At 40.8% G+C, this 12,067-nt stretch overlaps 1 protein-coding gene across 2 annotated transcripts in view; it reads right to left on the bottom strand.

Moving 5' to 3' along the window:
* Positions 1 to 27: 27 nt before the first annotated feature.
* The window catches only part of wdhd1 (WD repeat and HMG-box DNA binding protein 1), a 36,750-nt gene continuing 24,710 nt past the window's right edge, over positions 28 to 12,067 (bottom strand). For both annotated transcript variants that reach the window (XM_030048356.1, XM_030048355.1), the window contains exon 26: positions 28 to 626. In XM_030048356.1, coding sequence (XP_029904216.1) covers positions 438 to 626 — 189 coding nt within the window. In that variant the 3' untranslated portion in view covers positions 28 to 437. The remainder of the gene's footprint in view (positions 627 to 12,067) is intronic.

Consider the following 12,067-nt stretch of genomic DNA (forward strand, 5'->3'; position numbering starts at 1 on the left):
CCAAGAGAGTGATACAATACCACAAACTGGAAGCCGCAGACTCATAAACTTACATTTATTCAACAGTTAAGATACAGCACATTTCTCAAAATGTTTGAAACATGAAAACACATCAAAAAATAAAACCAAGCATGGAACACTATAAAATTAACTTTTTATGTCACTGACCCATCGCTGATGTTCAGAGGTATTTCTAGTGCTTCAGAAGTTTTGAACTGATGCCATTATCTAACGCTTCTGGGCCAAAACACCATCTTTTAAAAAGAAATTACTGTTCACCAATTCAAGATAACTAGGGGTATTGAAAGATTCATTTGTAGGAAAACAAACTTTCATCAAAGTTATTTCTCACACCTCACTCTTTGGGGAAAAACATACACATACAAAACAAACAAACAAACAAAAAAACATCAATGAAACACAAAACAAATAACTGTTTAGTTTTTGTTGAAAGCAAATGCCGAAAGCTTGGATGAGGGATCCAAAGATTTTTTCTTTTTGGCCACACTTTCATCAGCTTCTACGTGGGCATTTTCATTTTCTGCACCTCCTTCTCCTTCGGCTCTTTTTCTTTTCTTCAGATCTGCTGCATCTACAGTTTGGCCTTTTGCTCTTTCTGTCCAAGACTGAAAGAAAAAAAAGGTCATAAAGCACACATTAACTACGGGGCAGGGATTCACATGGAGATCAAAAAAACAAACAAAAAAAAAACACACAAAAGGAAAATCATCAACACTGCTGTTCCCATCGCGTTACTGAACACTTACACAATAACTAACACAAAAAAAAAACAAAAAAAAAAAACACATGAACACTCAGCCATGCAGTCTGAAATTGCACCATGTCATGTCTAATCACTATTGGCAGCCTGCCTCTCTTTGGCCTGCTGGCTCTTTTCCTCCTTGTGCTTTTCCCCCCCTCCCTGTGCTGAGACAAAAGGAAGCGCCTGCCTGGATGTAATAGAGCTGGGATGAATCATCATGCCTGGCAAGTGGACTGGCAGCAGCAGCATAGGCCTGGATACCCCCCCTCAACACACACACACACACACACACACATACACACAAACACACAGTGTCCATTAACCCCATGCAAATTCACACAAGCAAACACTCAACACCATTACTGAGCTGATAGATAGTACAAGCCTGACAATCTGCCTATTCAGTTGTGATTTTATTGTATTTAGATTGGGTAATGTAATGTTAATGTAATGAGCCTGACCCCCATTGCACACAAGGGTCAGAATTTAAAAAGGGCCACAGGGCAAAGACAGCTTTCCAGGGATCTATGATGCGACTGTTTCACTCTCGTATGCGCATAAAAATTCCTGTTTGTGAATACATTTTAAAAAATTAGTGGCCCCTGCGTGAGTGCACCATTTTCCGTACATGGACCATGCCATAAAAAATAAATAAATAAATCAATCAATCAATCAATAAATTCAGAAACATTTTCCCACCTGACCCCCTCAGGATGAGCTTTTTTTCCTACAATGTCTTTTGCATATTCAGTGAAGCCATGCAAAATTGTACATTCATACTAGGGCTGTAGTCAACCAGAGAAAATCTTGGTCGACTAAAGTCCTGAAATTTCCACCAAAAGTCGACTAATCGGGGGGCAGCGGGAATACAAAAAAAAAAATAATAATAATAATAAAATAAAATAAAATAAATTACTATTTTTAGATCAATTAACTGGACAGTAGCCTGCCTGCTAGCCTTCTCCGCCTAAATGAATTATAAATAAACATAAGCAACAAGCAGTATATTAAATCGTTTTTGACCTAATTATTTTTGCACTGAATGATCATACTTGCCAACTCTCCCGATTCACGCGGGAGACTCCCGATTTTTAACCCTATCTCCCGCAATGCTCCCGGTCAGTAATTTCTCCCCCTAATCTCCTGATTTTACAGTGTGCGCCTGCAGTTATAAAACGATTAGACTAAAACTTTGAAATATGCCAATTCTGATATGTTTATACTCAAAACTGGCAGAACAACCTAACACAGACATGTTAGCTTACCGTTTTTAGGTGATATGCCATGTTGGTCGTTGAGCTGTGATACGCAGACTGTTGTTTGCAAAGTTTGCATTCGACTTTTTTTTCCATCTATCTGCCACACTGACGACGTCTTTGACATGGTAGAGGACTAAATGTTCATTAAACGTTCTTAATTAAGCAAATAGTCGGAAAACCAGACCTAATTTTTTCTTCAATTCAGAACATACCGGCCTACCTATCTGTCTCCAGTGGGTTGGGCTAATCCAAAACTGTGAAAACAAGGGGGGTGTTCTGAAGACAGACTGTTACCTGTGAAACCGTTTGTTCTGAAAACACCCCCATTAGCACTTAGTGCTTTACTCCTGATAAAATTAACACGGCAAATAATCGACCAATCAGATTGTGGTCGACCAAGAACGTATCGACCAATAAATCGACCAGTCGACTAACAGACTACAGCCCTAATTCATACTATGTATATTTTCTGAATTTCAGGTCCTCAAAGCACATATGGTTAAGCCCAAATTTCATGCTTTTTATTTGCATTGTTTTTTTCTAGCATTTTTGATCCCTCATAACTGTTAAAAACTGCAACCAAGTCGATTTTACATCCATCCTAGGTGTCACAATCCCAAGCCAAAATCATTTTTTTCTTCAACAATTTTTCACTGAATATGCAAAAGTTATCATAGAAAAAAATCGTGTGATTCTGAGGGGCTCAAGTGGGAAGAACTTGTTGAATTTCCATGGAATGATCCACATACAGTTTATATATAAATATATAGGCAGCCCATCCAAATAGATTTCACACCACCCAAATTGATATTTTCTTCCAAAAGTTAAATTGTCTTGTGGGAAGCCTGGCCAGAGTGACTGGTTTTAGTAGGAGGTAGACTCGGAAGACATGGTCCCAGTGTCAAAAAAGGTGTTTATTTACACAGCAGAGTGTCAGCAAGATGCATATTTTACAAAAAAACTATTTACAAAAGTACCCTTCCTCTTTTGACCCTGGACCACATGGTGAGTATTAAAATGCACCTTGAAGCTCAAAGGAACTTATCTGAAAGAATACATGATTGAACAATGAACTTAATTGAACCAATAAACTGATTTAACTTTAACAATACTTGTGTACGTATGTTTTTACCCAGAAATGTTGATGTATATGATCTGTAATCAAAATAATGCAAACTCAAACAAACCCGGGATAGAATGTGTCTGCATATTACAGAGAAAAGATGGAATACTGGCTACCACAAATACTTAACAAGCATGTTAACTTAAATAATGCAAAGGGATAAATGGTGTGGTTCTCACCAACTTTGTCACATGTCTAAAAATGAATGCCCATGTCTGAAACTCCCGCACACCCACACAATTAATTTTGCTGATGCAAAAACAGGAGTGGCAGAGACTAAACATACATGGAGAGAGAAACAGGAATAGGCAGGGCAAGGCGAGCAGGTTTGTGAGTAAACATTAAAATAAAAATTGAGCCTTATTGTTGTTTTAAAGCAACAACTCAGCTGCCCTTGGTTTTAAAAAAAAAAATGTCCAGGTTGACTAAAACTTTGAAATATGCCAATTCTGATATGTTTATACTCAAAACTGGCAGAACAACCTAACACAGACATGTTAGCTTACCGTTTTTAGGTGATATGCCATGTTGGTCGTTGAGCTGTGATACGCAGACTGTTGTTTGCAAAGTTTGCATTCGACTTTTTTTTCCATCTATCTGCCACACTGACGACGTCTTTGACATGGTAGAGGACTAAATGTTCATTAAACGTTCTTAATTAAGCAAATAGTCGGAAAACCAGACCTAATTTTTTCTTCAATTCAGAACATACCGGCCTACCTATCTGTCTCCAGTGGGTTGGGCTAATCCAAAACTGTGAAAACAAGGGGGGTGTTCTGAAGACAGACTGTTACCTGTGAAACCGTTTGTTCTGAAAACACCCCCATTAGCACTTAGTGCTTTACTCCTGATAAAATTAACACGGCAAATAATCGACCAATCAGATTGTGGTCGACCAAGAACGTATCGACCAATAAATCGACCAGTCGACTAACAGACTACAGCCCTAATTCATACTATGTATATTTTCTGAATTTCAGGTCCTCAAAGCACATATGGTTAAGCCCAAATTTCATGCTTTTTATTTGCATTGTTTTTTTCTAGCATTTTTGATCCCTCATAACTGTTAAAAACTGCAACCAAGTCGATTTTACATCCATCCTAGGTGTCACAATCCCAAGCCAAAATCATTTTTTTCTTCAACAATTTTTCACTGAATATGCAAAAGTTATCATAGAAAAAAATCGTGTGATTCTGAGGGGCTCAAGTGGGAAGAACTTGTTGAATTTCCATGGAATGATCCACATACAGTTTATATATAAATATATAGGCAGCCCATCCAAATAGATTTCACACCACCCAAATTGATATTTTCTTCCAAAAGTTAAATTGTCTTGTGGGAAGCCTGGCCAGAGTGACTGGTTTTAGTAGGAGGTAGACTCGGAAGACATGGTCCCAGTGTCAAAAAAGGTGTTTATTTACACAGCAGAGTGTCAGCAAGATGCATATTTTACAAAAAAACTATTTACAAAAGTACCCTTCCTCTTTTGACCCTGGACCACATGGTGAGTATTAAAATGCACCTTGAAGCTCAAAGGAACTTATCTGAAAGAATACATGATTGAACAATGAACTTAATTGAACCAATAAACTGATTTAACTTTAACAATACTTGTGTACGTATGTTTTTACCCAGAAATGTTGATGTATATGATCTGTAATCAAAATAATGCAAACTCAAACAAACCCGGGATAGAATGTGTCTGCATATTACAGAGAAAAGATGGAATACTGGCTACCACAAATACTTAACAAGCATGTTAACTTAAATAATGCAAAGGGATAAATGGTGTGGTTCTCACCAACTTTGTCACATGTCTAAAAATGAATGCCCATGTCTGAAACTCCCGCACACCCACACAATTAATTTTGCTGATGCAAAAACAGGAGTGGCAGAGACTAAACATACATGGAGAGAGAAACAGGAATAGGCAGGGCAAGGCGAGCAGGTTTGTGAGTAAACATTAAAATAAAAATTGAGCCTTATTGTTGTTTTAAGGCAACAACTCAGCTGCCCTTGGTTTTAAAAAAAAAAAATGTCCATGTTGTCAGCTAGCTAAGCAAACTGCTACCAGTCTACAGCGCTTATGTTGTTCCCAGGGCATTGTGGTGCTTCAGGGGGCCTGAAGGGTGTAGAAGTAGTGTCTGCATTGCATGATTTACCATTTGTCTCCATGCTGGGAGCCACAAGGCCCAGAAGTTACAGAGCTGCATAAAAATGTGCTCCTAAATAAAAAAAAAAAGGTCAGCATTGAGCCCTGCCTTCAGAGTTCATAAAATCCCTCTGAATTTAGTGTAATAAAACTAAGCATGTAAAATGCAATTTAATGTAACATGTCACCATATTCACTTTTTCCCATTGGGCTTCAAATACTCGTACGTGAATGTAGGCAGTGTAGATGATTCCTGGGAGTCTATGACAGCGCAGTATTTTTCCAGGGAATTCTGGCAGAAAACACTGGTGCCATGCAGCCAGCAGCAAAAGAAAATAGAGACCAACGCAAACCACTGTGATACTGAGGAAAATGTGTCCTCTGTAAACCTGCCACCAGTTTCTAGCAGTTGGAAATTTTAGCTTCAGAGATGAAATTTTCATCTTCCAATATCCAATGCAAGTGTATTATTGCATAGTTGAGCACAACTGGTCTGATCAAGACCTATATCCCTTAAAGGAAAAATATCAAAAATAAAATGCCTCTTGGGGAAAAAGTTTAGTGTGTATTAAAAAAACTCTGTCTCTGCATGAAAATCTTAATGACAATATCAAAATAAAGGAGAAGTCAGAATGGACTTCCCATTGAGCAGCTGAGGGATGAGTTGAGTTGTTGATCTCTGGCTCCATCCTGACAGTACCTGTATTTCCAAAAACCCTGTCTCAATGCACATTTCTCCATATGAAATTAAAAAAAATGCATCTTTACAAAACTAGGCTTGCAAAAAAACTGGTTGCCCATAGCAATGATACGTCATTGTGTCCACCCACAGGAGACTTTACCTCATCATTTGCTTAAACACAGAGGAAAAAAAAAAACAACTCAGCTTGTTTAATTGTTTTGTGGCATTTAGTTATTCACTTGTAATTACTTTGAATGTTTTATGGAAATGCAGGTAGTGACACTGGCTGAAATTATTAACTTGAAAAATAAATTATTTTGGCTATGACTGCAACCCAGAGACATATTTTTGTAGAAATTTAGGAGTAGTTTTGTTACGTCTGTTGGATCTGAATCGTGACACGGTTCATTTCCCCAAGCTTCGGTCAAATTTATCCAGTGGTTACCGGCACAAAAAAGGTAGACCAAACAATAGAATGGCTGAGGTTAAGTTAAAATCAGCCACATAAATCATCCATAATAAATGATCAACTAATGATCAATTAGATTAAGTTTGTCAGCTTGTTAAATTGTAAGATGCCTTTGAAAAAACAGCTTCCATGTTAAAATAAGGGTCAAAATCCTGATAATTATTCCCGTCTATGTACTCAGTCGCAGTCTCTCCCTTTCTCAGTCTTTGTCTGTCACACACATTATCATAAGATCAATGCCTTGTGTCCTCACTGCTAATACACAACAGCAGAGGTTCCCAAGCAACAGGCATCCCAACCTCTTGCCCCCATCCTCTTTCTCATTTCTTTGGCTGTGTCGTGTGTCATCTAGCTTTCTGCTGAGTGCCTTTGTGTGTGCAGGCTCACAACAAGGCTGCAGTTCAAGCATTCTCCATCAATATATACACACACACACACACACACACACACACACACGCATGCAGGCTCTCATTCATGAAATGTTTGTAAATTCATGAGTATTTCCGCACATAAATAACAGCTGTACAAAAAACTGTGTGGTATTCAAGAACTCTGGAGGAAAGCCACGTTTGGTCACATTGACATGCACATGTTGATGGATTCCAACCACTCATAAATGAGTGGTGGAACTGCCCCATCATCAATTAGCACAGATCCATGCCAAGGAATAAGCACTCAATCACTCAAAAGCAGTGTTGAGTATTTTACATTTGAGTGTGTTTCCCTCTAAAGGAACATTCTAACATTTTGGGCAAGATAGCACTTTTCTCATTTACCCAGACTAAGACAGGGTTTTTCCTGGCTCAAACTGAGGCAGAGGTGGTACCATCCTGATCATGCGTGTGGGGGGGTTACTTTTTTACCACGGACCCTTGTAGCACAGAGGAGATATGTTGCTCAAACACTCGGTATTTAGTGTTAGTGTATGTTTATGTTAACAATATGTTAAATTATTATTATTTTAAAAGTATAAATTACTTATCAAACAGACCTAACAATTCAGCTACCAATGAATGAGCAGTAGTATGCATGTGATAACATAGATTGAAAAATAAGCCGAAGTGATACCTCTTCTCTGAATAGACAAGCTAGGCCAGTATGCTGCTGTTAGCCAGTGAAAATAAAGCAGAGTGGGAACTCTTCACTTTGTTACACAATCTATGTCAGTGCGCTGCTGTAGCCTGGAAATCCCGGTAAAATAAGACAGTTGCCTAAAAAGTAACTTGTTTTTAGACCACTTTCACTTGTTTCAAGATCATTTTGCTTGTTCCATTGGCAGTTTTTATTTTTTTTAACTTACTGAACTTACTGAACTGTGTTTTAAAAACAAACAGCTAGCTAAGAGGATGGCTCGGAAAGTGGAAATTCGAGAGAGGTCGGTTGGTTTGACAAGATCCTTTAATTCACACGTGAGCGGGCAAACACACACGCCGCACAGATCGGCAGCGTGTGTGAGCTCATCGTATACCATCATATAGCAGTCAAACTATGCTGCATTTTCACTTCCACTACCAGGATGCCGATTAACACACACACTAGCGAAGAAACCAAAACACAAAACAAAATCCTCTAGAAAGGGAATTTCTCAGCTCTTTTCTTCCTCTTTGGCAGTTTTGGCAGCGACTTCCAGTGCACTCTTGTTGATACAGCGCCGCCACATCGGCGCAATGCTGCAACTGCAGTTAAAATGACATCCATCTACCACAACGCTTGTCAGAAAATAACAATTTTCCCGACGTCAGAGTTTTGAGAGCCGGGGGCGGCACGAAATTAGGCTGAGGCGGCCACCTCGTAATTTTATATGCAGGAAAAACCCTGTAAGACAAGACTCAGACGCTCTTATTTACAGTGTCTCATATTTGAAATACCTGTACACGTCTTATGATTTAAAAAAAAATAATAATTATTTCAGGATAAGTTAGATGGTACACTATATTACCAAAAGTATTCGCTCACCTGCCTTTACTCATACTATGAACTGAAGTGCCATCCCATTCCTAACCCATAGAGTTCAATATGATGTCGGTCCACCTTTTGCAGCTATTACAGCTTCAACTCTTCTGGGAAGACTGTCCACAAGGTTGAGGAGAGTGTTTATAGGAATTTTTGACCATTCTTCCAAAAGCACATTGGTGAGGTCACACACTGATGTTGGTCGAGAAGGCCTGGCTCTCAGTCTCCGCTCTAATTCATCCCAAAGGTGTTCTATCGGGTTCAGGTCAGGACTCTGTGCAGGCCAGTCAAGTTCATCCACACCAGACTCTGTCATCCATGTCTTTATGGACCTTGCTTTGTGCACTGGTGCACAGTCATGTTGGAAGAGGAAGGGGCCCGCTCCAAACTGTTCCCACAAGGTTGGGAGCATGGAATTGTCCAAAATGTTTTGGTATCCTGAAGCATTCAAAGTTCCTTTCACTGGAACTAAGGGGCCAAGCCCAGCTCCTGAAAAAACAACCCCACACCATAATTCCTCCTCCACCAAATTTCACAGTCGGCACAATGCAGTCTGAAATGTACCGTTCTCCTGGCAACCTCCAAACCCAGACTCGTCCATCAGATTGCCAGATGGAAAAGCGTGATTCATCACTCCAGAGAACGCGTCTCCACTGCTCTAGAGGCCAGTGGCGGCGTGCTTTACACCATTGCATCCGACGCTTTGCATTGCACTTGGTGATGTGTGGCTTGGCTGCAGCTGCTCGGCCATGGAAACCCATTCCATGAAGCTCTCTGCGTACTGTACTTGGGCTAATCTGAAGGTCACATGAAGTTTGTAGCTCTGTAGCAATTGACTGTGCAGAAAGTCGGCGACCTCTTTGCACTATGCGCTTCAGCATCCGCTGACCCCTCTCCGTCACTTTACGTGGCCTACCACTTCGTGGCTGAGTTGCTGTTGTTCCCAAACGCTTCCATTTTGTTATAATAGAGCTGACAGTTGACTGTGGAATATTTAGGAGCGAGGAAATTTCACGACTGGATTTGTTGCACAGGTGGCATCCTATGACAGTTCCACGCTGGAATTCACTGAGCTCCTGAGAGCGGCCCATTCTTTCACAAATGTCTTGTTTCACAGTCTGCATGCCTGAGTGCTTGATTTTATACACCTGTGGCCAGGCCAAGTGATTAGGACACCTGATTCTGATCATTTGAATGGGTGAGCGAATACTTTTGGTAATATAGTGTATATACTCTTTTTTTTTGTTAAGTCAAAAAATCTTAAGTTTGTAAACTATGTTTTTCACTTTTTTAAAAATACAAATTGCGGGAGTAATTTTGAAAAAAAAAAAAAAAAAAAAAGACTGAAAATGAAAAGGCTGAGCACCCTGGTGACTTACATGGTGGAGTGTGTATCATGTACCAGGCTACGTCTTTATAGTCCGGGTTCAGTACAAGACTGAGCCCTTTGTGTCGTCCCCTCTATCTTTCCCGTCTGTCTCTACCGTCACTAGCAAATAACACAGAAATGTTGAAAAAACAACTGCAAAAAATGAACAGGCTAAAAAGCAAAGCAGGTGTTGTGAGGCAGAAAACAAATTTTCAACGTCATAGCGTTTATAAACATTTTACACATTTCACCAAGACTTTTCACAGAATGTTTTAATGGTCCATGTTGGAGGTGTTTCACCACCGTCACCTCCAACAGGGAGCAGAGACTTCCAAACACTCTGTTTGTATTACAACTGAAAATTTAGATGTAAAAATAAATGTGGAGACCCCGACAGTTCAGTGTGGAGCCATGTCACTGAAACTGAAACTGTACTGACTTGATCCCATTGGTGATGACACGGGACCCGATCAGTGAAAACCATCAATTAGAAGCCGTGTGACAGTGGTGATTACTGACCCTGTTCCCTCTGTCTGCCTGACTCACCACCCACTGACTCGTCTGTGCACCAGGAATCAGCTGGTTGAGTCCAAGAGGAAAAGCATGCCAGCAGGGCTGTAACAGTTCAATCAAGTCGCAGTTCAGTTTGTTTTGCAGTTTTTGGTCACGATTTTGGTTTTGGTTCAGTTTGTTTTGTACATTAGGGAGGGAAAAAAACTACCACTTGTAATATACAGTGGATGTGTTTGCAGCACTGCACTCTGCAGGGTGTACTGTGCATTGAACATTTTTTTTTTGTTTGTTTGTTTGTTTGTTTTTTTACAGTTTGGTTTTAAACCCCTGCATTTCAGGTATACATTTGTAGTAGGCAGACAAGATACATTTTAATTCAGTTTTAGTTGTTTTGCTAAGTCAAGTTTATATTTTAATTTCAGGCTAAAACAGATTCAGAAGGCATGTTAGAAGTACTAATATCAATCACATCACAAACCTGGTCAGGAGACACTTCCAAGATTTGCAAGTCTGTGTTACAACAACAGAGTACACAACATCTTGGCAATCACTGGAAGTCTCCCCGCTAGCCTTCACCATGACAATGGAGGTGATCATTCGAGCTTCCAAATGGGTCATAGGAGGGGAACGACTGCAAGCTGGACAACAGCTACATCCTATTTGTGCCTACATGGATGACATGACCACCCTGACCTCAACCATCCCATGTACCAAGCATCTTTTGGGGAAACTACATCACAACATAACATGGGCACGGATGAAGTTGAAACCCAGCAAATCCAGGAGCATATCCATTGCCAGAGGAAAACTCGTGGACCAGAGATTTTACATCAATGAAGCACCCATTCCAATGGTGTCAGAGCAGCCAATCAAAAGCTTGGGTCGATGGTACGATGCGAGCCTCAAAGACTCAGACCAGAGCAGTCAACTGAGGGAGGAAACCATCAAAGGCCTTGTCACCATAGACAAGACCTCACTCCCAGGTAAGTTGAAATTGTGGTGTTTGCAGTTCGGATTGCTCCCCAGGCTGAGCCTGGGGAGCAATGAGCCATGAGCTGAGCCAGGGCCTCTGACAGTCTACGAGGTCCCTATCACTAAAGTCCAGAAGCTGGAGAGGACAGTCAGCTCCTACATCAAAAAGTGGCTTGGACTGCAATGCTGCCTAAGCAGTATCGGCTTATATGGGCACGGTGCTGTGGAGCTATCGGCTCTAGCCTCACTGAAGAGTACAAGTGCACCAAAGTGAAGCTAGACATGACCCTGACACAGTCCCAAGACGCAGTAATATGAGTGGCTGCTCCCAAACTGGCCACTGGGAGGAAGTGGACCCCGTCTGAGACTGTAAAGCAGGCTAAATCTGCTCTCGGGCATCGGGACATAGTGGGGCAGGTTCAGTAGGGAAGAGGTGAGTTTGTACTCGGGACAAGTCGACCAACATGGCACAAAGCAACACCCACCCAGAGAAGAAGGGTAGTGGTTGAGGAGGTCCGGCAGCAAGAGGAGGCAGAGAGATGTGCAAAGGCAGTTTCAGCCTAAACAAGGGCAATGGACTACCTGGGAAAATCTGGAGCATCGTAAACTCACTTGGAGGGATCTTTGGGAGATGGAAGGAAGCCGAATCAGCGTCATCATCAGAGCCACTTATTATGTTCTTGCCACACCCAAGAACATAAGCCAGTGGGTTGGAGAAGATCCCTCATGTGCTCTCTGCCAAACTGCAGCATCATTAAGACACATCCTCACTGGCTGCAAAACCAGCCTTTCTCAGGGCCGCTAAACCTGA

The sequence above is a fragment of the Myripristis murdjan genome, chromosome 3 (genome assembly GCF_902150065.1).
Source record: "Myripristis murdjan chromosome 3, fMyrMur1.1, whole genome shotgun sequence".
In the NCBI taxonomy this organism is placed as follows: domain Eukaryota; kingdom Metazoa; phylum Chordata; class Actinopteri; order Holocentriformes; family Holocentridae; genus Myripristis; species Myripristis murdjan.